This window comes from Linepithema humile, chromosome 1 (assembly GCF_040581485.1).
Source record: "Linepithema humile isolate Giens D197 chromosome 1, Lhum_UNIL_v1.0, whole genome shotgun sequence".
NCBI classification, from domain to species: Eukaryota; Metazoa; Arthropoda; class Insecta; order Hymenoptera; family Formicidae; genus Linepithema; species Linepithema humile.
Window position 1 is genome coordinate 7,417,671 of NC_090128.1, and position 22,793 is coordinate 7,440,463.

General features: G+C 37.2%; 1 protein-coding gene across 3 annotated transcripts in view; it reads left to right on the forward strand.

Annotated features, from left to right (window-relative positions):
• The window catches only part of LOC105679680 (putative adhesion G protein-coupled receptor E4P), a 111,765-nt gene that overhangs the window by 54,548 nt on the left and 34,424 nt on the right, over positions 1–22,793 (forward strand). For 2 of the 3 annotated variants that reach the window (XM_012379849.2, XM_012379850.2), the window contains exons 5-9: positions 7,098–7,357; positions 9,954–10,055; positions 10,442–10,628; positions 12,108–12,194; positions 13,355–17,713. In XM_012379849.2, the coding sequence (XP_012235272.1) occupies positions 7,098–7,357; positions 9,954–10,055; positions 10,442–10,628; positions 12,108–12,194; positions 13,355–13,411 (693 nt within the window). In that variant the 3' untranslated portion in view covers positions 13,412–17,713. Of the gene's footprint in view, positions 1–7,097; positions 7,358–9,953; positions 10,056–10,441; positions 10,629–12,107; positions 12,195–13,354; positions 17,714–22,793 lie in introns of those variants that run through there. The other variant, XM_012379851.2, reaches the window with a different exon arrangement.

Below are 22,793 nucleotides of genomic sequence, written 5' to 3' on the forward strand. Positions count from 1 at the left end.
GTAACGAGCGCCGTTCACTCCGTGAGTGTGGGAGCAAAATTGGAAACCGGACGGTAATCAAGCGTGGCGGAGGACGAGGCGACACGCTCTCGTCTGAGGGTGTTTTTCCGGCGCTTCTTGCCGCGTGTACGAAGGTCGACCCTGCGAATAACTACCGTCAAGTAAATTTCCGTCTCCCGGCGGTATAATGAATCACGACATAGATCCACGTCGTAATCCCGAGGATCGAAAAATTATTTATGACTGCGCGAACGATCTTAATAACCGCGGTGACGATCGATGCTAAAAAATCGTCAGCCTCGGAGATTTCATTAATCTTTCGTCGCTGATGCGCAGTGATTTTTATTCACGCATAAATCACAGTATATGTACATATATGTATATCGCACTGCGCGATTTTTTCTTTTTTTTTATCGAAAGGTTAACGATATATCATCAGCACTTTCGTATTTCGTATTTATTGAAATAAAATTTTATTTTAATGGTGGGATATAAGAGAAAAGAACAAAGAATTTTAAGAATCCGAAAAAGTTTCTGTTTCCTCAGATTTGAAGACCTTTACGTTTATTTCCTTAATTAAAGAAAATGGCCGAAATCCGTTCTTCTCTTCCATCGTGGAACTAACGGCACGCCATAATTTTAATTAAGCTTGTTTTATCGTCCGGGGGAATTACAAGGATTTCTACATGGGAAAGAAAATAATTTTATAATGCGAAAGATTAAATTTTCGTTTACTTTAATTTCAAGGTGGAGTTATTATATAAGATCCTGTCGACTTTTGTCGGATCAATTTACATCCGTACTTCTCTTGTTGTTCGATACCCTTTATTTTAGATGAAAAGGTTAAATTCTTATTAAGCATATACACACACAAACACTGTCGACACAGACAGTGCAGTAGAGGAAAACCAATCTGTTTCGGGCGAGGCTTGAGCGCGATTATACGGTAATTTGCAACCCCCTAGGGATGAGCATGAAAAGTACAGCGTGAAGGAAAAAGGGGATGCTAAATAACATCATTAACCATCCGCTGGAAGTATTGTATACTTATTAATTGCTGCAAACAACATTTTCATAATATAATAGCTTCATAATAATTTACGATAATAAATTATTATATATTTTCATTACATAACAATTTATAAATATCACTAAATTATAAATTAGGTATCTTATGAATAGCTTTTTCCTATCAGTAATAGATAGAGTTTATTCTTGTTAAATTGTGCATCGCTCGTTCATCTGCATAAATTCTTGAAAGAAACGTGCTTTGTTCGGTGGAAAAATCCTGTTTAACGATAACGAGGATATCGCGAAAATAGGATACTGATGCGAAGGAAAACAATCGGTCTTCTACCGTTTGCAAGCTGTGTGTATCGTAGGATTTTGCGTGTATAGGGAGAAAATGGAGAAAAAGAAAATGAGCGAAACGACATTTTGCGGTTTTTGCTGCGGGGCAAAGAAAAAATCTTTCTCCAAAAATTTTACTGCTTCTATATATACTTCTATATACTTCTGATAACTCTCAGAGGGTAGTACACGTGTCCAATAAATGAGAACTTATTTTGGTAATTTGAATCTATTATTGTAACCGGAAGACTCGTGTTTCTCTCGAACAATATAGCAAAGATGTTTTATTCAATCGAGAAAAAAATTGTCCAACGTGAAAAAAGAAGTCAAACATTTAGAATACAATTTTTTTTATGTGAGGTTTCGTTCTCGGTAAAATTTATTTTGTAAATTAGAATGTTAATATTTCTTCTTTAAATACAAGTAAATTACGAAATGGAACTTTGATCTTTATACGCAAAACATTTTCAAGTTTTTATATTTTTTATTTTATCTGAAAATAGAGAACTGAGAACTGAGTTTATTTTTCAAAAATAAACATTAGTTTATTTAGATAGATCTTTATTTATTTAAGCATTTATTTAGATTGTCGAAATAATAACAGTGTTTTTGTTTTTTTACACAAGCAGAGAACAATTTTAAAAAAATTTTTAAAGGCACGCAAAGTTCTGATCACAACTAATGCTTTCTATCAACAATTATTTAACTGTAAAAACGCCATAAGTAAAACCGGTGTATTTTATTGTCAAAAAATATCGTGTACTCTGTTCTACCAAGCATAACGCTCGGTTGACATGGGGGCTTACATTTCCGATATTAACTTCGCTATAATCCTCGGCAGAAGAGAGAGAAAGAGCTTAAATCGATCGTCTATATCCGCTCGCGTTCTGTCGAGATTGAGATCGTTGCGCGATGAAAAGTCCTCGCGCAGAAAGCGCACCCTTCTTTTATCCGTATTTCATCCGCGAACACGCGAAATTGAAGATTCACAGATAGTAATTTATTTCCTTATCATCGGGAAACGGACTGAAAGTCTTTCCGCTTTTTTTTTTTTTGCAACGTTGTCTTTCCGTTGGCAATCGAGAAAAGATAAAATCTGAGTTATACACATTTTTCAGACTCCTTTTTTAAACCCTTATTGTATTCTTTTCTTTTTCTAGTTTTTGTTCTTTTATACAACTCTTTGTTTCATAAGTGCGTGACGTCTTTTAGTTCGGTGACTGAGGATTCCAATCTCCGCGGGTGGGGGAAATTACGAAGTAAAGGATAATATAAATAAGAAAGATAAGTAAATCCGAAGTCAATATGTGGTTGTTCAACAGATAGCTTCATTCACGTCATATCATGTGAATTTATTTCTTTTGAGTGGGCAATTATATTTTGTATCTCTTTTTTTCACATTTATCTATAAAAATTGTTGAAAGAATCATTTCTATCATTTTACATAAGTAAGAAATGTAAGTGATACTGTACTTGCATCCGTTTTTAATCGGAGAAATTAGAGAATTTGAAAACGGGCTGTAATATCGTTTTTCTTTTATTTTCGTTGTTAGCAAATGGACTTGTACAGTGATATAAAAACTTTGCCAATTACAGTTGAGGCAAAACGATACTCGCGGAAATGCGCACGTTATAATCTCACGGTATCATCTCGTATTAGACAAAACAGCGAAATTTTTCCATGTTTTGGATTTATACAAATAAGTTATCAATACGCATGAATTTTTTTCTAAATATTAATATTAAAATACTTATTTAAATACAAATAATTATAGAAAATAATTTTTTTTTTGTTTATATTTTCTATAAAACAGATAAACAAGGAAATTTAATCTTTTAATAATTTTGCGAGTATTTTTCGCACAGTTTTAATTGAAAGTATCATTATTAATTGTTATATTTAACTAATATTATATTCTTTTTCTAAAATGATTTTATATATATATATATATAAAGCAACAAAATTCATAATATAAATGTAACGACTTTGAATTTGTAGTGTAGTTGATGGATGACTCTCCAAAGTCGACTCGTAGAGAAATCGATTTTCGCTGACGACGAGATCAAATCTCATCGTCCGATATCCTACGTGGCTGTTAGACACGAGGATAATCCGGGGCTTACTCATGCGTCATGTAAAGGCGACCAAGCTGAGCTTTCGCGCACGTCTTCCAATCTTCCGTTTTACCACACCCGTGGTGGCTTCGAATAATTCAGGGCTTTCTAAAGGACCTTTCGTCTGCGGCTTTATGTTCTTTTAGCCTTGTCTAAAATACTTCGTTCGACCAATTGGAAGTTTCAGCAACTAGAAATTGGACGATTCTATTTCAATTTTAACACGAGCTATTCGAAAGCGGTAGTAATTTGCATGAAAAAAGAGAGAGAGAGTGATTTTACGAATAGAAAATTGATTGCGAAGCTACAGAATAAAATAATCGCAGTTTATTTGATTAATAAATTCTTGATGTATTTTTTAAGGCTCAGTTTTTGAAATTTTTATCATAAAAAATTTTTCTTATAAACAATTTGCCGATTCTAATTAAATAAAATCTAAGAAATTTTAAATGCAAATAACTAATTTAAAAATTTATGATAGATAAAATGGTTGTAGGTACAATTCTCGCTGAAGAAATTTTTATATTATTTGTTTGTAACATACTATGTACACTTCACAAGAAAAGATCTCGTTGAGAAAGTTGATATTTTGCAATATGTGTTCTTTGTGCCATCGTGTAGCTACGTCAGAGTGTACGCTCGAGTTACGCCGTTGTCGCGGTAGTGTCTGATTTAATCTGATACCGCTACCAGCTTGAAATTGAAGCCTCTTTTCACCGTTAATCTCATTAACGCGGTCTAGAAGCCACCGTGCCGTGCCGTCCGACATGTACAAAAACATTATTTTTCCCCGCAAGAAAAATAGCGATTCAGCAAGACTGAATATTGCCGGTCTGACCACACATAGGTTTTTTCACTGCGCAACGGCAATCGTTATAAGAATCGCACGCGCCGATCGGTCAACATTTTGAAAATGATTTCCAACGACTGGTTCAACAATCTCACAGCTGCGACCGCGCTGCAACGAAGTCTACCTCGTCAATGTTTCGTCGCTGTAACAATAACACAATTTCCGTCGCCGGCTGCTATATGACAAATGTTATTTCATTACGCAGGAGTCATTTCAGCGCGGTCGACTTGTCGCAAGTATAACGAAGTTGTCACATCGCAGTGATGTTATTGAGTCAAATTAAATTAAATTAAACTGTGGTAACATTAATTGTAGCTACACGTGTAGCTACAAAGTGCGCCCGGAAACTTTCATTTAATTATATACGACGCGAAACGGAAGGACCAGCGTATACGAAGGTTTATTGAATTCCGAAGCGAAAATTCGGTTGAGTAAGAATGTTGCTCTAGAACCTCCAGAAATAACTTGAAAGTTTACATTGGCAAGTTTCGCACGTTACGAACGCGCGTATTTGCGTTATAACGAAATTCCCGAAGAGAGTTTCTCGTACATCGAGACCGAATGCTAGGATAAACTGCGTTATATTACTTCGCTGAGGTATTCGCCACGTCGAGAACACCAATTTCATAACTTGAACTTGTTTTGTGGTTTGATTGCTTGCGTATACGCGGAGAATTAATCGAATATATACCGTGTAGAAATTTTTTTTCCGAAAATTAAAAACGAAATCTTCGGATGAGATAATAATTGAATAGCGCAAGAATTGCCAATTTATAAAATTGCATGCGAAAGAGAATTGTTTGGACGCGAAACGGCCTATCTAAAAGTGGCACAATTGAATTGTATCTTACTGGTTAATTAAAAGTCTTGTATTTCACTTCGCAATTAACAGATATATCGCAAACTCTGCGAGAATTGTGTAAATTGTCATCTTAAACTTCACTCCGCGTTTAGATAAAGTGAAAATGGAACAATAGAGTATTTAATGGTGCGCAAGAATTGTATGCAAAGGGGGATCGTTTGAAGACATATGCTCACGTAAAATTTGTCCTCTGACGTGAACCGCTCACTCGCTTGCGATGCAATTTCACCCTGCAGACCGGTCCTTTGTATCCCGTCGTGAGCCACGAATTCCAACAAAGCATTCGCGCGCACCCTCCAATTTATTTCCGCTTCCGTTTCGATGCGCGAACAACGTTGTCCGCGCGCGATTGTTGGACGGTCGTGCATCGTCGAGAAGTATAACCGTATGCAACGTAGTATCGGTTACGAGAGATAGAAACGGTTTCTCTTTTAGCATCATGTTGCACACTGTAAATCCCTCACGTAGTTGATTTATCAAAGACGAACGCTGGTTACATGTGTATTCACACTGAAATACGGAGAAGCTTTTCAGTTTACTTCAATTAAAAAGAGAAAAAGCGGACTGTATCTATCATGAGCTTCGTTAATGGCGGAGCACTTTGTATAGATCGCTACGAATTTATTTGTATATTTTCCGAAAAATGGCAAATTTACATTTTAATCTCTCAAATTGTGCATACGCCATTCAGTTTTTACATTTAAAATAATTAAGTGGTATTTTTAATTTCACTTTTTTTTTCTCTTTGAGCTCTATTTTAGCAATACATTACATTTTAATATTTTAATTAATTTGATTCTATTAATTCGATTGATCTCTCTTGTTCACTAAACAGAGTTGCGTTTTGAGTTAAATTATCACGGATTGATTGCTATAATTATCAAAATTTCTAATCGGTATCGCGTTTCTAATTATTATTCCGCATTAAAACGATGTTAAACTGATTACACGATATCGATGGAAGTTTATTCTATCGAATTTCAAAGTACACAACTGTTGCGGCGAGTTATTCTGCCCGCGAAGGTACAGCCAGGGAATTAAGGGCTTTCATACATCATTACTACACAATAATATTAATGCCACGTTATTTGCCTAACACGGACTGTTCCATAAATTAGCGAATTAACAACGCGTTCGTTAACGTCACCGTTGATCGATTATTTCGTGATATTGCATGCGAGATGGATATATATTGGTCTACGTGTTGTGTAATTTTCGACGTAAATAATTTGCCGACTATCCGTAGTATTCGCGGCTCACAGGTTTAGGCTACTATTGCGAATTATTACTCGCACTTGTGCCGTTTATCATGAAGCAAATTGACGGTGACGTTTATTCACGCTGGAAAATATCGCCGAATAGTTTTATGCGCGAGTGCATAGTTCGCCATAATCCGCACATTGAAAAAACGAATATTTTATTCCGTTCGGTGTGCTCGATACGCAACATTTATATTTTCTATATTTTTTTATCTACTAGGAATAATAATTTATTTTAGTCTGCATTTGTAACACAAAATTGTCAGAAAATATTAACGGGGGGAAAAAAACAATAAGAATCAAATGAGTGCAAAAGAAATACAAGACCAAAACACATTGTGCCAACGAATCACTGCTGCACGTTTGTTTACGTGTGACTATCGTACCATTTATATCACTGTCAGACTGAGGAATATCCGAAAGTCGGACCGAAACATCTCTTTTTATTTTTTTTGTTTTGTTTTGTATTTTTTCTGTTGGTAAATTGTTTTTTACGCGCTAACACTTTGCGCGTATTTGGTTCTTTTTTCGTCGTTGTATTTTCTATTGTTACAGAAATTGCCAGAGTCGTTTTATTGCATTTTTACAATTTTTGATTAAATTCAATAACTCTTAAGTCATTTACATATACTAATTGTCATACTTGTTTAATCTATTTTAGGACTCAGAGCTTTGCATCTCGCTCGGTTTGAGTCTGCAGTATCTACGGGTGTCGGTGGTCTGCTGGCTAGCGGCGATGTGCCACCACCTGTACGCCACCGTAGCGTCGCTGCCGCGTCGCGACGATCCGCCGACGTACCTGAAATACAGCCTCTTTGCCTGGGGCGCGCCGCTGATCAGCCTCGCATTAGCGACTTTTCTGCAAAGCCGCGAAAGCCACGACTTCTGGAACGTTGCCGACCTCACTCCTTTTAATTGCTGGTAAGAGTTTGAATACCATTGACAAACTACTAATTAATGATGCCTCGTTAATCCGAGAATTTTAAATCAAGTGTGCTTGAAAAACTTTTCGCGACCTATATTTTCAATGATCAAATACACTTCATAAAGTGTATTTTAGAAAAGTTTCATATAATAGCGTTTTTGCAAAATTTCTGCGATTTATTTTATATAATGCAAAAGTAAGAATAATAACAAAAATATATCAATTGTTCTCATGATCAAACTTTAAACAAGACAATTAGTTTTCAACATTGAATTCTGAAATTCTTTTCTTTTTTTTAAGTTGAACTGTCGGTTTGAACTTCCTCGTTACCTCGTCTCCGTTCCCGTTTCTCGTTTCCGTCTACGTTTATCTGCTGGCTTGAGACTTCTTCTCGATACGGCTCATTTGCTCCCTTTCCGCTTCTGAAGCCGGAGAGCCATAATCTTTTACGTCATTTTTACGCTTTATTCCTCTGCTCGCTTCTTACTTACACATGTCAAACAGAATATTGCACTAGATCTCTGTCAATTTTAAAATGTCTATTTTTAATAGCATTCTAGAATTGCTGGATTTTTAAAATAATAGTGTGAAAATAGTATATTTTCTACAAAAAACATCGGAGTAAAATATAATCTGTGAAATATATTGAGAAAAATCCGAAAAAAGCCATTAATTCTTTCATAACATAAGTATGTAAAAAAGAGAGAACAGAATATACTATCACATATTATATAATATTTTATTTCAACATATTGTTTTATCGGTTATCCGCTGCAAATAATAAAATATATTATAACTCTAAAATACTTTAACTGTAATTTTTTTTTATTTTTAACGGGATCAGATTATGTAATCATTTTTATTCTTATTAATAATTTTATTTTATATTTATCCGGTTAATAATATTTAATCTGTGTCGATCTATTTCTTCTATTTTTTGCTCAAGGGAAATCGTTTTCCCTCATTGCGTCAGATGCAACTTACTGCACCGAGAAAATTATCAGCATTTGCATCTCTCTTCGCGAGCACACAAGTTACAGAGTGGTGCAACTCTGTTCCTAATATGCGCATTCCGTTATACCCACGTTCTGATGCTGCAACCCACTTTATTCGCCTAGGGATTAGCAACAAGGGAGTGGAAGAGAGAGAGAGAGAGAGAGAGAGAGAGAGAGAGAGAGAGAGAGAGAGAGAGAGAGAGAGAGAGAGAGAGAGAGAGAAAGAGAGGGGGAAAAAGTCGGTAGCGGTAACGATGATGGAGCTTTTTCCAAGCCGCAAAGAATCCTACGAAAACACGAAGTTCTTTTTCCACGCTCGAACTCGTCGAGATATTGGACGGGACGAGCGGAAGCGTCGCCTCATGTATACGGCGCGGATCATTTATTTATTTCCAGATTCTTCCGCCCACTGTATTCCTCTCTTTTTCCCTTGTTCACCTATTTCTCTCTCACGGAAAAATTCCGCCGAACGACCAATTTTCCTTAAATCAGATTCGCTCGACGAACGGCGAACCGGAATACCGAACCCGAACGAGATTCTTGCCATTTTTCAAACCGAGGTATTCGATAAAAGCATGTGTATCGTTGTGTATGTACAGGTATCGCATGATATTTTTTGTAGTAAGCTTATGCTTTTAATAATAAAAGAAGAATAGAATTAAAATTTTGCAGAATAAAATTATCATGGAAAATATCAGGAACTCGATGCAGCTTACAACTTCGAGTATACTTGAAAGTTGAAATTGTTGGAAATTCCCTCAACTTTCAAGTCGTTCTGTATATATCTCTTGTATATTTTTGAAATTATTGTAATTTTATCGTGTTATATTTAACAATTGCATTACCTACTCAGGCCGCGCATGTATATTTTCCGCGAGACCGTTTTCAATATAGAAATTTCTGGTAGGGATTTTCGTTCGTCGCACAGTTGCCGTCTCCTGTAAATATCCGAGATGCAATCGGGGAAAATAAACGGTGGGAAATATTTCTTGTGCGAACGTGTATAAAAATCGGACTGTCGACGTGTGCAAAGTAGACGAGCGCTGAAAATGGGTATTCGATATCATCGGAGCGTTCCCCGATAAAATCGCGCGTTTTGTAGACACTCCGCTCTTTGACCCAATCTGTTCTCCGTGAAAAAAAAAGCGACGGAATTTTGGACATTTGCTGTGCGTGCTCTCACGTGCGATTTATAGACGAAATCTGATAAATCGGAGCTAATAAATATTTCCTCCACTTATTATCACGGTTCTCGCATTTCATGAGAATTGCAGTACCGGATTGAATTTTTATACGAACGATATTGTACGATTACGTGATACTTGCCAGCCAATGCATTCATTGGATATTTGCTTTGCGCAGTTATCATAAACATGATATTCAATTAAATTATGAAATACAAATACAAATCTTGGTGCGATATATAAAGAATCAAAAGTTAATTTTAATTCAATTTAATTATACGAATTTTATTTTAAACTAGTTGAAATTTTTTAGACAACTTGAAATCGATATTTATATGGATAAATATTATATTTTTGTATTAAATACTTTAAAGACGGTATTAAATTTTCTCCATGTGTGTTATTGATTTCAGGTTTCTGGGAGATGCGGCGACAATCTATGCGTACGGCTGTCCGATCATTCTGCTACTACTAACTTGCACTTACTACATCGTCAAGGCTGCAATCGTGGCAAGGTAAGTGCTATGTATAGTCATTTTACGATTACGCTTCAATAATTTAACGACTGATCAAACGGTTAAAGCAGAAAATATCTCATCGAAACAATTGCAATCTTTATCTTACTTAATATTAAACATAATTCGATTGCGCAATTTTGTGAAAAGTCGCAACGCTAATCACGAACTTCAATCACATTTCTAGAAATTATAAGTACGCGTGTTCCCCAGTTTTTGGGATTCTAACTAGTTTATACTCTTAGAATGACTCATATATTTTCATTCTCGTAATTTCTAACTTTGCTTTCCCGAGCGGTTGTGTTCCGAAAGTTTCGCATTACTCCCCTTTCTCGGTCACGAATTACGTCAGACGTCGCGTAAGTCGCGGTTGCATACGGTCGTAGGTACACGTACAGCATGCAGCTCGATGTAAAGCAGCGCGAGAAGATGAAGCGGAGGCAGAGGTTGCAGCTGATGCTGTTCCTAAAGGTTAGCATAATCATCGCCTTTGTGGCTGGCTGCGGAATGGCGTCCAGAACCTTGAAGATCCCCTTTCTTTGGGCCGTGTTCTGCACCTGTCATTCTCTCCAGGTAAGGCGACAATATATGCGCGACAAGCACATGCGAGCAAGATCCGCCGAAACGCCATTTCCCTTCACGTTTTCCTTCCCTAACGGCATACCCCTTATGATTGCAATATTTCCATCACAATTTCGGTGGATTATATCGGCGAATATATGAGCGCGTATTAGGAGATGACGTTGAAAGATGAACGGGACGAAAGATTATTAACTTTACGAATGACGTCGCACTTCGATATTTACGTTACAATTAAAAAATAATTTACGAGTTTACTGGTTATTATATATATTTATTTAATTATAAATATATATTTGTATATACACTTTCTAAAAAATTCGATAAATTTATACAAATGAGATGTAAAAATAACATAATAGATAATGGAAATATACTAAATAAATAATGTACAATTTATAAAATCATTTAATTTACAATATTTATTTAATATATTTTTGTTATTTATCGTGTAATTATTACATCTTATTTTTGTGGATTTACCGAATTTTTTTATTAATTATTTTTCTATACACACACACACATTATTTTTGCATTATTAATTTAATTATTATTTGGGCGATTTGGGTGATTATTTAAATTTATTATTATTACTGAATTATCATTTAAATTATTCTCTGAATTATGTCCTCGCACAATTGTGTGGACCATCAGTGAACCGTCATTTATACTATGATTTCTCTTATTGTTCGACAATTATTTATCTCAAACTTAAATTTAATTTAATTTCTTGTGCATTCCAATATTTCGATTATCAGACGTTCGGCATTTGCGGATAATCGCAATATTACACCGACTTCATTTCCGACATAGAGATCTCTCGGCCAAGTTCTCGAGAACGCTCGGCGTTCCCGCGTTGCGTCGCGCATAAAGAGGCGGGAGGGCAAACGCAGGAACGCGCGGAATCTCTTTCCACGTGCTCCTTCTCCGGGCGAGTTCCTCGAGAAACTTTGCGCCCCTGACGCGTTCGATCTTGCGTCAAGCGTAAACGGCTTTCAGCGTGCCTCTCTCTCGGCGTATATAGCTCGATCTTTCCATCCACGGACTAAGTTTGCCGAGTCGAGTTGAAGTGTTCTTCAACAGCGAGAGCTTTTCGCGATCGACGAATCTCGAAGTGGCGAAAGACGTGGCCCGACCTCTCTTCTTACTTTGCCTGCCGCGTTCATTCGTACGCCCTCGTCCTATCGTACTCCTCGCTCTTCTCTGTTCCTTTCAAAGGTTTACTTTCTTTTGTTTGCCTTTTGTAACCCATTTTCTGTCCCTCCAGTGTGGCGATTGAAAATTCATAATAAGAATGCTTGTGATCTGTCTAAATTTTTTTTTATTAGGTTATTATTGACGTTATTTAAATGGTATAAAAATCATAATGAGTGGTATTTAAAAATTAGATTGGTCGTGTTTCTTTGATGTGTGTAACTCGATGATACAACTCTATTCAGTCTGTTGCACACGACGATTTTATCTCTTGCGCAGGGATCGGCAGTGGCACTCTCCGTCGCATGTAATTGCCGGGTCTTGAAAGTCTACGCCAGGAAATCGCACAAGCAATCGGAACATCAGGTACGATATTCCCTGTCGAGATAAAACTTTTCTCAATCAATCCTTCGGTTAGGTCCAATCCTCGAATCCTTCTCTCGTACTGCTGATTACCAATGATCTTGTCCTTCGTGTTTCTGCGTGCACAAATTGTTTCCATTCACATCGATCCAAAAAATTACTTTGATTAGGCAAATTAATTTGCTTCTATCGATTTTGATCGCCATTTATTATTTTACCGGATTTTAGGTAACACAATTTCACAGAACTTTTATTTCCGTTTAATATGAGTATTCGGGAAATCCTTGAAAATACCACGGGCGCTTCTTGACGGAACTTACACGTGTCAGTACGGAGTGCTTTACGAGCTGTAGTTTTTTGCGAAGCTCCAGAGAATTGCGGGCTTTAACGGGTTAATAGTGGTTACAAATTTCTCGAGTCCAAAATACGCGCATCTGACCTTCCAGCTTGTCTCTTCCCGAGAAAGGTCCTCCAGCACAAATTATTTAATCCGGTTGATTGCGGCGCGTCCTCGTTTTCCAGGTCAGACTGAATTAAACTGTCGCGCCCTTCTGCCCTTTATTTTGGTTGCTCGTTTCTATATTTCTCGGTCTGTTGTGATATCTCGATTTATTTCTCGTATATCTCGGAGACCTTGATATGACTTGTTTTGTATTATTCCGCTTCTAGGAAATATCCCTTATCCTGCTTCAATTAAATTTTATCTATAAAATAAAGAATAGATCACTTTAATTAAAATATTTTATTAAATGTCTCGATATTTATAATTCAATAGAGTTTGTCATTGTGATACTTTTACTCACATTCTCTCTTGATCAAATAAAATAAAGAAGTTGTTATAAAAAAATATTTTGTTAAAAAATTGATATTGTAATTCAGTGTATTAGTTTGTTTTTATAATATTTTAGTCTTGAATAAAATGTCTCACTTCTTTCTACGACTTGATAAAATAAGGAATAGAATTGTTTCAATTGAGGAAAATATTTTATTAAAAAATTGATTATTTGAATTTTCAATATTAGTATACAAGAATGTTGCCAGATTTGTTTTTAGCATTGATTTTCTCGTTTTTATCATTATTTGTAAGGCTTAGACAAGGTTTAGTTTGCTCAAGTATAAGATAGGGTCTCAATATAGCGGGCGATTTGACGTTGTCGTTGCAGATTACGAAATCGAGCAGTAGCATGCAGCTACTCGCACCTGTGCCGGATCCAGTCTAGGCGATTCTAAGATGGATCATCGGAACGGAACGGGTAGGAATGAAGAAAAGAACTGGCGACTGGCGACAGCTGGATGTCTCTCTGTTCGCGTGGCGTAACTATTTTTACATCGAGATGTGCTGACATTTCCCTAATTTCCTAACTTTGCCGTTTCTCTCTACGACGGGGAATCCCTTCTCTGACGTACGATTCCAGTTTTAACCTTGATGGCTTAATTCAATGCGACATTCTTTTAGCGTTTAAAGTAAACGGAGAGTTTTTCCAGGAAACTCAAACTGAAGAGGACCTGAAATTGAGCCAAAAAGTTTTTGTATTTCTAATCTATATTAATTTTTGTAATATCTTTTGCCCCGACATTCGTATTTCTGGTTTTCATAATCTTTCTGTTGTTTTTTTGCTTGAAAGTATGTTTTGATAACAATAGATTTATAATATATATTGATTTTCATTGTATATATAATATTTTCGAGTTATGATTTTTGACAATTTATAACAGTTGTACGAGTAGATATTCGTGTACATTGTGATTTGCTCGCGAATCGTTAAGTATTGTTTGGAATGTGATTGTCCCCGGAAGCGGCATTAAAGCCCTTTCGTACGCACAAACTGCACTAATTCACACGATTGTAATCACGTCCTATATGAACTATGCAAACGACCCTAATTTTGGTTCATTACGCGGTTCGTGATTTGTTCTGCCCTATAAATTTCGATCAACTCTCCAATAATATATTGTATAACTGTAATAAATTAAAAAAAAAACAAAATTGAAGAGAATTAAACTTCTCGGAAAAAAGGATTGCTACAAGATAGATAGTTACAAACTTTATCTTCCAAAGTTTTTCAGAGTAGCGTTAAAAACTTGAAGGATTAATTCGAGTTTATTAAAGTAAATTATCAGGCGCGGAGAAATAAGTTATTTATTACTTTTTTGCGCTTACTTAATTATTAATCGATAAAAAAATAAAGGCAGAAAATTTATCGAGCCATATGTTAAATCTGTCTCAATTAAAAGAGATTTGATTTGAGTTCATTTTTCCTTTGGTTGTAGCCATCTTTGAGACTTGAATCGCACGTCGCAGTAATTCTATTGGCGTTATGCATCTCGATTACGATGTATGATGCAGTGTTGTAACAGTGTAACGCAACGAACGAGAGACAATCTGATACGATTTCGATACAGCAGAGAGAATTTCGCGCTTCGACGAAGAGCGCGAACGGCGAGAAACGCAATACAGTGCAGCCACCTAATATGATATGCATATCGTGTTAAATACGTTCTATATATAATTCTGTGCGTGACGAATGTTTCGATAACGCTCAGCTTAATTATTTCCAACGTGCAACGCTCGGGAAACTTCGGCTTATAATCCTGAAATGTAATCCTGCAATTAATATGCAATCATATAATAATTATCAATTTGTCTCGAGATCTGAATTATTGCTCAGTTCAACGCTCCGTAATTGTATTCTTTTAAACTTCACTTTGCCAAAAGTGCGTAGAGATCCGAACGCATACAGAACAATTTTCTTATTGCGTATAATAATCAACAACGAACTAAGTATCCAAAGTTCGAGATCGTGTACACATTACTTTGTATTCAATGTACAAGGTATTCTAGAGAACATTTTAAGTCCCAATTTTAACAGCAACTTCTTTGCCGAATTTATTGCGAACTTTTAATATTTGATATTAAATATCACGGAAATTTATTCAAATATGGACACAAAGCACCGGCGAATATAAAATTATTCGTCGTTTTAAGCGTGACCTAGATTCTCCGGATTGTCCCATGAGGGATTAATCGAGTCTTCTAGCTCTCCGCAGCGGAATTTTAATGTGCAACAAGAAAAGTTATATGGTTTCATATTAATTCTCTAGAAAGGCGAATCTCCGGCAACCGGGGCGAGGGATATACGCGTCCGCCATCAGCGTTAGCGCGTGATTTTCGTACGATGATGGATACCGTAAGGCGAAGCGACGTCGTACACCGTAATTCAATTTGTAGAGGTCACTTAAAGGATGAAGTACCGGAGGAAGTGAATAGAGAATTCCAATAGAAGGTGCTGTCCCGGTCGCTTATGCGATTCACCTTGGATTCTCGTGTCCTCTTGCGTTTAGGGACCCTTTAACCGAGAGACCCGGTGATCGATCGATCGAAGGGTCTACCCCTTTTGTCGGACGAGTGTAACAGCGCACTTTGACGTAGCGCGCGTGATGTATCGATATCTATTGCTCCTATTTCACTGGCCAGGACAACATTCGCACGCCATTGTTTCTTCCCTGAATAGCGTGTAATCAACGGCGAGGGCGGCGTACAAATTGGGCGCTCTGGGAGCATCGAAAGCTGATTAAACGTATAAATAAGAAAAGAGTTTATATATATATATATAAGACGGTCGCAAGGAAGTATTGAATGACTTCTTTCGCTCTCGAGAAAGAAAAGGAACACGAACCGTGTGCGATTCTTTAATGAGATAAATAAATTTAATCACTTATCAAAAATAAGGAATTTTTTAAATATACATTGATTATCATTGTGGTGAGCGTACTACTTAGTGACAGTGGTAGTGTGTTAAATTATCTCGAATTAGATCTGAATCCAATCTACTCTTTATCCAAATCCTCGATAGAGGAAAAATGATGGCGCACGATTACGTTTATTCGCGCATGATTCGCGTGCGAATGAATTTAGGCGGGATCGAGCATGAGACGCGATTAGGGCTATTCTGTCATTCCGATCCGTTTACTGAGTGAGTGAGGGACTCGAGCGAGCGAGCGAAGCCGATACTCAATATAGGCCGACATATCAATGTTGAATAATGTTCTTGAATTTTCTAAGCATCGAAGCGGATCGAATGCCGGACGCGTGAAACCGCGGGATCGTTCACCCACGAAAGCCTCGGTGTGCGGTTTGCTTGATCGATACGATACATGCCGCGAACCGACCACTCTGTACACAAACGAGGACGAGAGGAGGGTGCACGTCGAGTCGGATTTCGAGGGTCGCGCGATCAATCGACATCCGTCTCGCAGCAGGGAGGATTTATGTCAGTCGGTGAATAATTAGGAGCAATCATGACGGTAATTGTGACAGCGACGGTATTTGTGACCCTCCGTACGTGTTCCAATAGTTAAACTAATGACCCTTATGAACTTATTAAGAATAACGATTGCTCATTTGCTGATCGTTACAACTTTCGAAGTTCTCGCGATGTTTGTCTTCTGATTTTAGTTTCCGACTTTTGATTGCAAAATGTGACGATGTGCTGTAGCTACATTTTTTTGTCATAATTATTGAAGGCGCAGAACTAAGAAATATTCCTTGTTCAGGAATATAATTAAATATTTTCTATCTTGAAGATAATAATTCTAATCTTTTTTCACGCAGTAATTATATTTTTATCAAATTATTATAAATAAATAATTTGGTAAGATCATTTATTAATATTAGTTATTTATCAAGAATAATTTAATAAAAGTATGCAATTATTTTTATTTTAAGTGAGAAGGAATTATTTCTTTCAATCTCTCTTTACGAAGATGTTTATTGTGTAAAAGTATATTGTCAGTTTGCTTACACTTCAGTTTTTCTTGGCTGGGTTTCTCCCTTTCTTATAACTGCCATGGAAAGAAACGTGTAAATAATATCTAAAAATATCAAAGTTTGTTTTCTGTAAGGGGCGAGAAATCTTCCGGCTAAGTGACATACGTGTTATATGAACGTATCGAAACATATATCCCCCATCGATGTTAGTACTCCATCGATCGCTTAATCGTGGCGCTGCGCGTTCACGCAAACAGTCCCAATCCAGATTCCGCATACGCAAGCTTGTCCGTATCCTCCGTCAACGTCGCGATATCAAGTGTATCTTGTGAACGGTATCGACCGCCCGAATTCGACGATGCGGGCGGAGAGGCGCTTGAATATCGATTTTCGGAACGAGGAATTCACAAGGATGCTGTGTGTGTGCGAGAGAGAGAGAGAGAGAGAGAGAGAGTGTGTGTGTGTGTGTGTGTGTGTGTGTGTGTGTGTGTGTGTGTGTGTGTGTGTGTGTGTGTGTGTGTGTGTGTGTGTGTGCATGCGCGCGCGCATATATGTGTTTGCGTTTTGCGTATACATACGGTCTATTTGCGTGATCGCGTTTGCGGTCTCGCGGCCGGCATTCCCAACGCGATGCAATTAACACTTGGCAATGACCTATGCAATTCTGCGTTAGTACTTGTGTAATCGCAGCACGCATACGTGTAGACGACGCATGTAATCACGGCGGAAATAAATATTTTGAAACCTAAGCAAACCCACGCGAGTTTCCGTGTTGAGCGTTTTATCCCCCCTGGCTTTAACACCCCGCCACGACCCCGATTCCCTGAAATCTCCGCGCGAAAACAACGTCGAAGGAGTGTTTCGAGCTTCGCTGGAGTGTGTCAATTTGTTTTGCAATGCCGCACGATAAGAACGAAGGTGAGTGCCGTCGTCCAATATTCGACGATTATTTATCCTTTATTACTCTCTCGCACGACTCTTTCTCTCTCACTCTCTTTCTCCTTGTGAGAGATTTAGAGCGAGGGATTTTATTGCACCGGTAAGGATTTGTATCTCTCGCGAGGGTTAATATATCCTCACCCCTTGCGGGGCGTTTTGAATCTTCTCGCTTCTTTTTATTTTTTTTCTGCAGTGCACTGAATTCTCAATCGATACAAATATATACGGAAAGTAAAAAGGGGAAAAAATATTGAGATAATACCGCGTGTTGCACAATGCACGGTGGGATTAATGCTTATACGGGTACTTCATCGGGCTATCGATTCCCGAAATATAGCACGGATGACTCGTTTAGTGCCTTTCGAGCAAGTGGAAGAGCGGCTCGTCCGTGTCATTTCTCTCTCTCTCTCTCTCGTTTTCGCGGAGCGACCTGACATTTAATTATCGGGAATGATCGGCCCACGGTCCGCGACGCGGCCGAGTGCATTCGTTTTTAGCCTGCCCTTTGGCCGCAACGCACTCGCTCGCGCGATTTGACGACGCGCCACGAGAGCTTCGAGCGCGCTTCACTCTGAAAAGCGTGTTTCTGTGCAATATATTTTTTCTTTCTTTCGCACGCGCTTCCAAATATTTTTATAAACGTTATTCAAACAAACAAACTTGTATCCGAAATATGTAACATTTTGACTGTATTATTTGGATCTTTTATTATTATTTGTTACCATTTACATTGGTGTCTACGTAATAATATTCAGAAATTGTAAAAACAGATATTTTTAATTAGAAAAATTTAATTTTTATTGCAAAATATTTGAGGCAAATTTTGGACAGCTGGATTGCAATGATGCAACCATCGGATCATGATGAAAGAAAACGAAATAACTATAATAGCTCGAACATAGTTACGTTTTGTCTTCAATATAAATTTTCACAAAGAAGACTTGGAAGCGCCTCTTTCTTTCCTTATCCGTACTAATTTCCCTGTAATTAACTCGGTGTAATTACGCGCGGACTTGGACGCGACCGACTTATCTCGCGAAATTCGTAATTTTGCCCGCGAGGAAAGACGACTCTAGATGAGTTAATTAGAGAATTTCGAGCGCGTTTCTTATTGCCGGAGGCAGAAAAAGTTCTGGATCTTGCTCATGTTTGTTGTTGTTCCGAGGATGCTCGGGTCGACAGTAAGACTCGTTAACGGACTCTTAAGACTTAATGCAAGACCGTTAAAGAGAATGTGCCGACGTCGGTACCGCCTTTACGACACCATATATATAAGTAACTCGTGGGTTTGGCGTACACAATGGCCAGCATCCCCCGTGTGCGCCATTCAAGCGAATAAGACGCTATTGAAACGAGACTGTAATCATGACCGCCCACAAGATTCCTTTTAACAGGTGAGCGCTGACGTAAATTTTTCTAATGGTCTGCTTAGAACTGAAAAGCCTTATTCACCGGCTTTTCGTTTATCGTGAGTTATAAATCGCGAATTATAAATGGTGCTCCAGGAAAGCCGGACGCGTTTTCAATCGCGTAGGATAAAGAAAGATAAATGGAGATTGTTTTAATGAATTATTCGACAAGAATAAAATTCTGAAAATGGAAAGAAAATCTTGAAAATGGAAAATTGATAAATATAAAGTTATTGGCATTGAAAATTAGAAGTTTATGACAAATTAAGTAAATATTGAAAGCAGGAAATATTAGGCGATGAGGTTTAATCACAAAAGACGATTTGATGGAATTTTTCTTCAATTTTTTTTTTCAATTCTATTTAAAGAAAATTGTAAAATTCAAAATAGCTGCAAGGAATTTTCATTATTGTATTTTTATTTAAAAAAATAAACATTTTTGTTTTCTTCGCTAATTAAATAAGTTACTGATCAACAAATTAATGGATTTTCTTCCGTGGAAATTGGATTATCTTAGAAGTAATAAGAAGGAAAGCTAGGGAAATGATAGATTAAAGACTTGTTCATTCATGGGTACTGTGAATTATGTTAGTTTTCCATCGTAACTCAGTTTTTTCAAAGACGGAGAAAAGGTTTCTTATGTCAAATGTTACGCTATGAAATAATTTATTAATAATGCGCAAAAGATGTATCACAGAGTTTATATATGAGATGTAGATTTTATATTATGAAGAGTTTAAAATTACCATGTTCCAACATATTTTAACATAATAAGGAAGATGAAAAGAAAGAGAGAGAGAGAGAGAAGATCAGACATACAAGAAGAATAAATTTGCATATTATTTCAAAAAAATACACAGACGATATATTTCCAAATGTTTTGAAATTATTTTGGAGATTATTTTTGCGAGCCATTGTAATTTAATATAATTGGTTTTATTAATATTGTTTATTGGACTAAAAAGAGAAAGAGAGATAAAGAATATATAGCACATCATAACAACACATCTTTTCGAATAAAATCTTATTGTATACTTAGCGTACTTCTGCTTGAATTTTTTACTCATGTTTCACCTATGTTCGGTGTACCAGCTGCGTAGGCGGACGTGACGCAAAGCGTCATTCGCTGTCTACATTTCGGAATATATCCCGAAGCGAACAGCAGGCTTCTGTTTGTCGGTTCCAGGATGTCTGGAGCCGTCCGATATCGACCCACTTTCTTTCTCTCTCTCTCTCTCTCCCTCTCTCTCGAGAGGGAGAGAGAGAAAATAGTCAAGGTCGTTCAGACCAAACTGACCTATAATCCCGATCGAGTCACGCGCGATCATGTAATTGGTCGCGGCCGTTATCATCGCACGGTCTGTTTATCGCCAATATCCCGCTCTCGGCATCTGTTCTTCGGCGAATCAAGTCCCCAGGTGGAACGATGGGTGTATTCGACCTTTATCCCTTTATAGAGTGACGATAATGCGCCTCGACATTTCCTACCGCGAAAGTCATTATTCGAGAGAGCTTCTAAAGGTCGGTCGGTCCATGATTACGGTTGTCTGAAAGAATTAATCGTAGCTAAAGTATAAATGTAATAACAGAATAATAAATTTAGGAAATAATAAAAAATGCATAATACACTGCATAGAAAATTCAGTTGGTAATAATATAATTTGATAGAAAGGAATAATGTGTTAAGATAATTTGAGAGAAATATTTTGATTTGCATAATTTTAATGATTCTTTTTCTTTCCTTTCATTGTAATTTCTGGAAAAGCAGCTTTTCGTAGTTGCGATCTTTTTTGCCCGTCGCTGTTACGGCGCAATAAATACAATGTATATATTCACATTGATACTCGAAGCTCTATCTTTAATGAATTTGTTTACAAGGTGCGCTAGAAGAGAAGATTCAATTGCACCCGAATGGAAGATCGATTGCTTACTCCCGCAAATCCCGCATTTATCGTTGAACTTCGTTAGACTTAATCCGCAAACTCCGAATCTCTCTTTCGCATCCACTTCGAAGGGTCTAGGATTAAGCTAAGAAATTTCATCTTTTTCCTCGCGCAACTTATTTATATGAGTTTTCGCAGCTTAAAAACGGCTTCAGCTTCATTCAAAGGCTCTCACGCGAAATTCCTATAAACCGTGACTTCCTTTTTTTTTTTTCAGTGCAGCTCACGTCATCAGCAAAGTGCTTTGAAAGTAACAATTATTATTCGTGTTAACAATCCCGACAAAGTGCCAAGTTTCCGACAAGCCGAGAGTAACGATAGCCAGTTTCTCTTCGTATTTCTCGGTGAAATACATTTTCCGGAATAGTTACGGCGCATTGCGCCCCGTCGTACTTTCGCCGGCACGTTCGCGCTCGGAAAGCGAAATGCGGAAAATAACAGGTGGTTTCCTCGTGCGCTCCGATGCATCCAATGGCGCGCGGTCACCATCTGTGCGCTAAAATCTCATAAATAACACAACGCGCGTCGCTTCATTTTTCCGGCAGCGGCAAGAAGAGCCGAAAAAAGCTTCTGCATATTTTCCGTGCGTTTTTTATGAAACAACTGCTGAATTTTTGATTGTTTGAAATTTCATTCGTTATTTATTCGCGGTTTTAAAATGCATATAAAGCCTGTTTCGAAAAATATTTGTTTGTATTATAATTTCGAGGAAATTAGCAGTTATTTTGCTCTGTAATTTTGCAATATTTGTGAAAGGGTGTCAGATAACAAAAACATTTAAATATCTGAAAACTGATATTTATTAGATGAAAGTAAATATAATACAAATGTTATTTTAATAATATTGTATTTATAGATGATCAAATTGGGTCAAAAATAAAATTTCTATTTGATTATCTTTATTTAAAAAATTATAGAATTATTCGACAAATTGAAATTTTTTGCAATTAGCGTCTGCCACGAACGGAAATAAATATCAATAAACGACAGTTAACGGTAACGATATAAATATCGCGTCGGCGTGACATGATGAATTTCAGAGTCGCTACGACTGTTATCTCATCATTCTGTTAAAAAGGGATTTATAGCGGGGAAAATGCAGAAGTAATATTTCAATGTTGGCCGAAGCAACGCAGCGCGGAATTCCGCGATGTCAAGTACCACGCGACGCTTCACGTTGTAAAATCGTTTATAATCATCCGTTATATTGTTGGCGGAATTTTTATTTACGTGCACACAGTGAAACATTATACATCATGCTTTAGGAAGAAAACTTTTTTTAGACCCACCGTTGCCATAGTAAAACACGCACGCACGCGCTTTTCTCTCTCTCCTTCTCTTTCAAAATTAGAAACCTGTGTATTTCATTCCAAAAGAATAACGGTCCCTTTTATTGAATAAAGTGCACCAAAATGCGTTGTTGCAGGCAATTATCCTCATACCGCTACCGACTTGCGTATTTAAGTCGCACAATATATCGCAGATACAATGAGAGCTTTTTCCGACGTTAAATTAGCGTCTCGTCTCTCTGCGTTGAAAATTG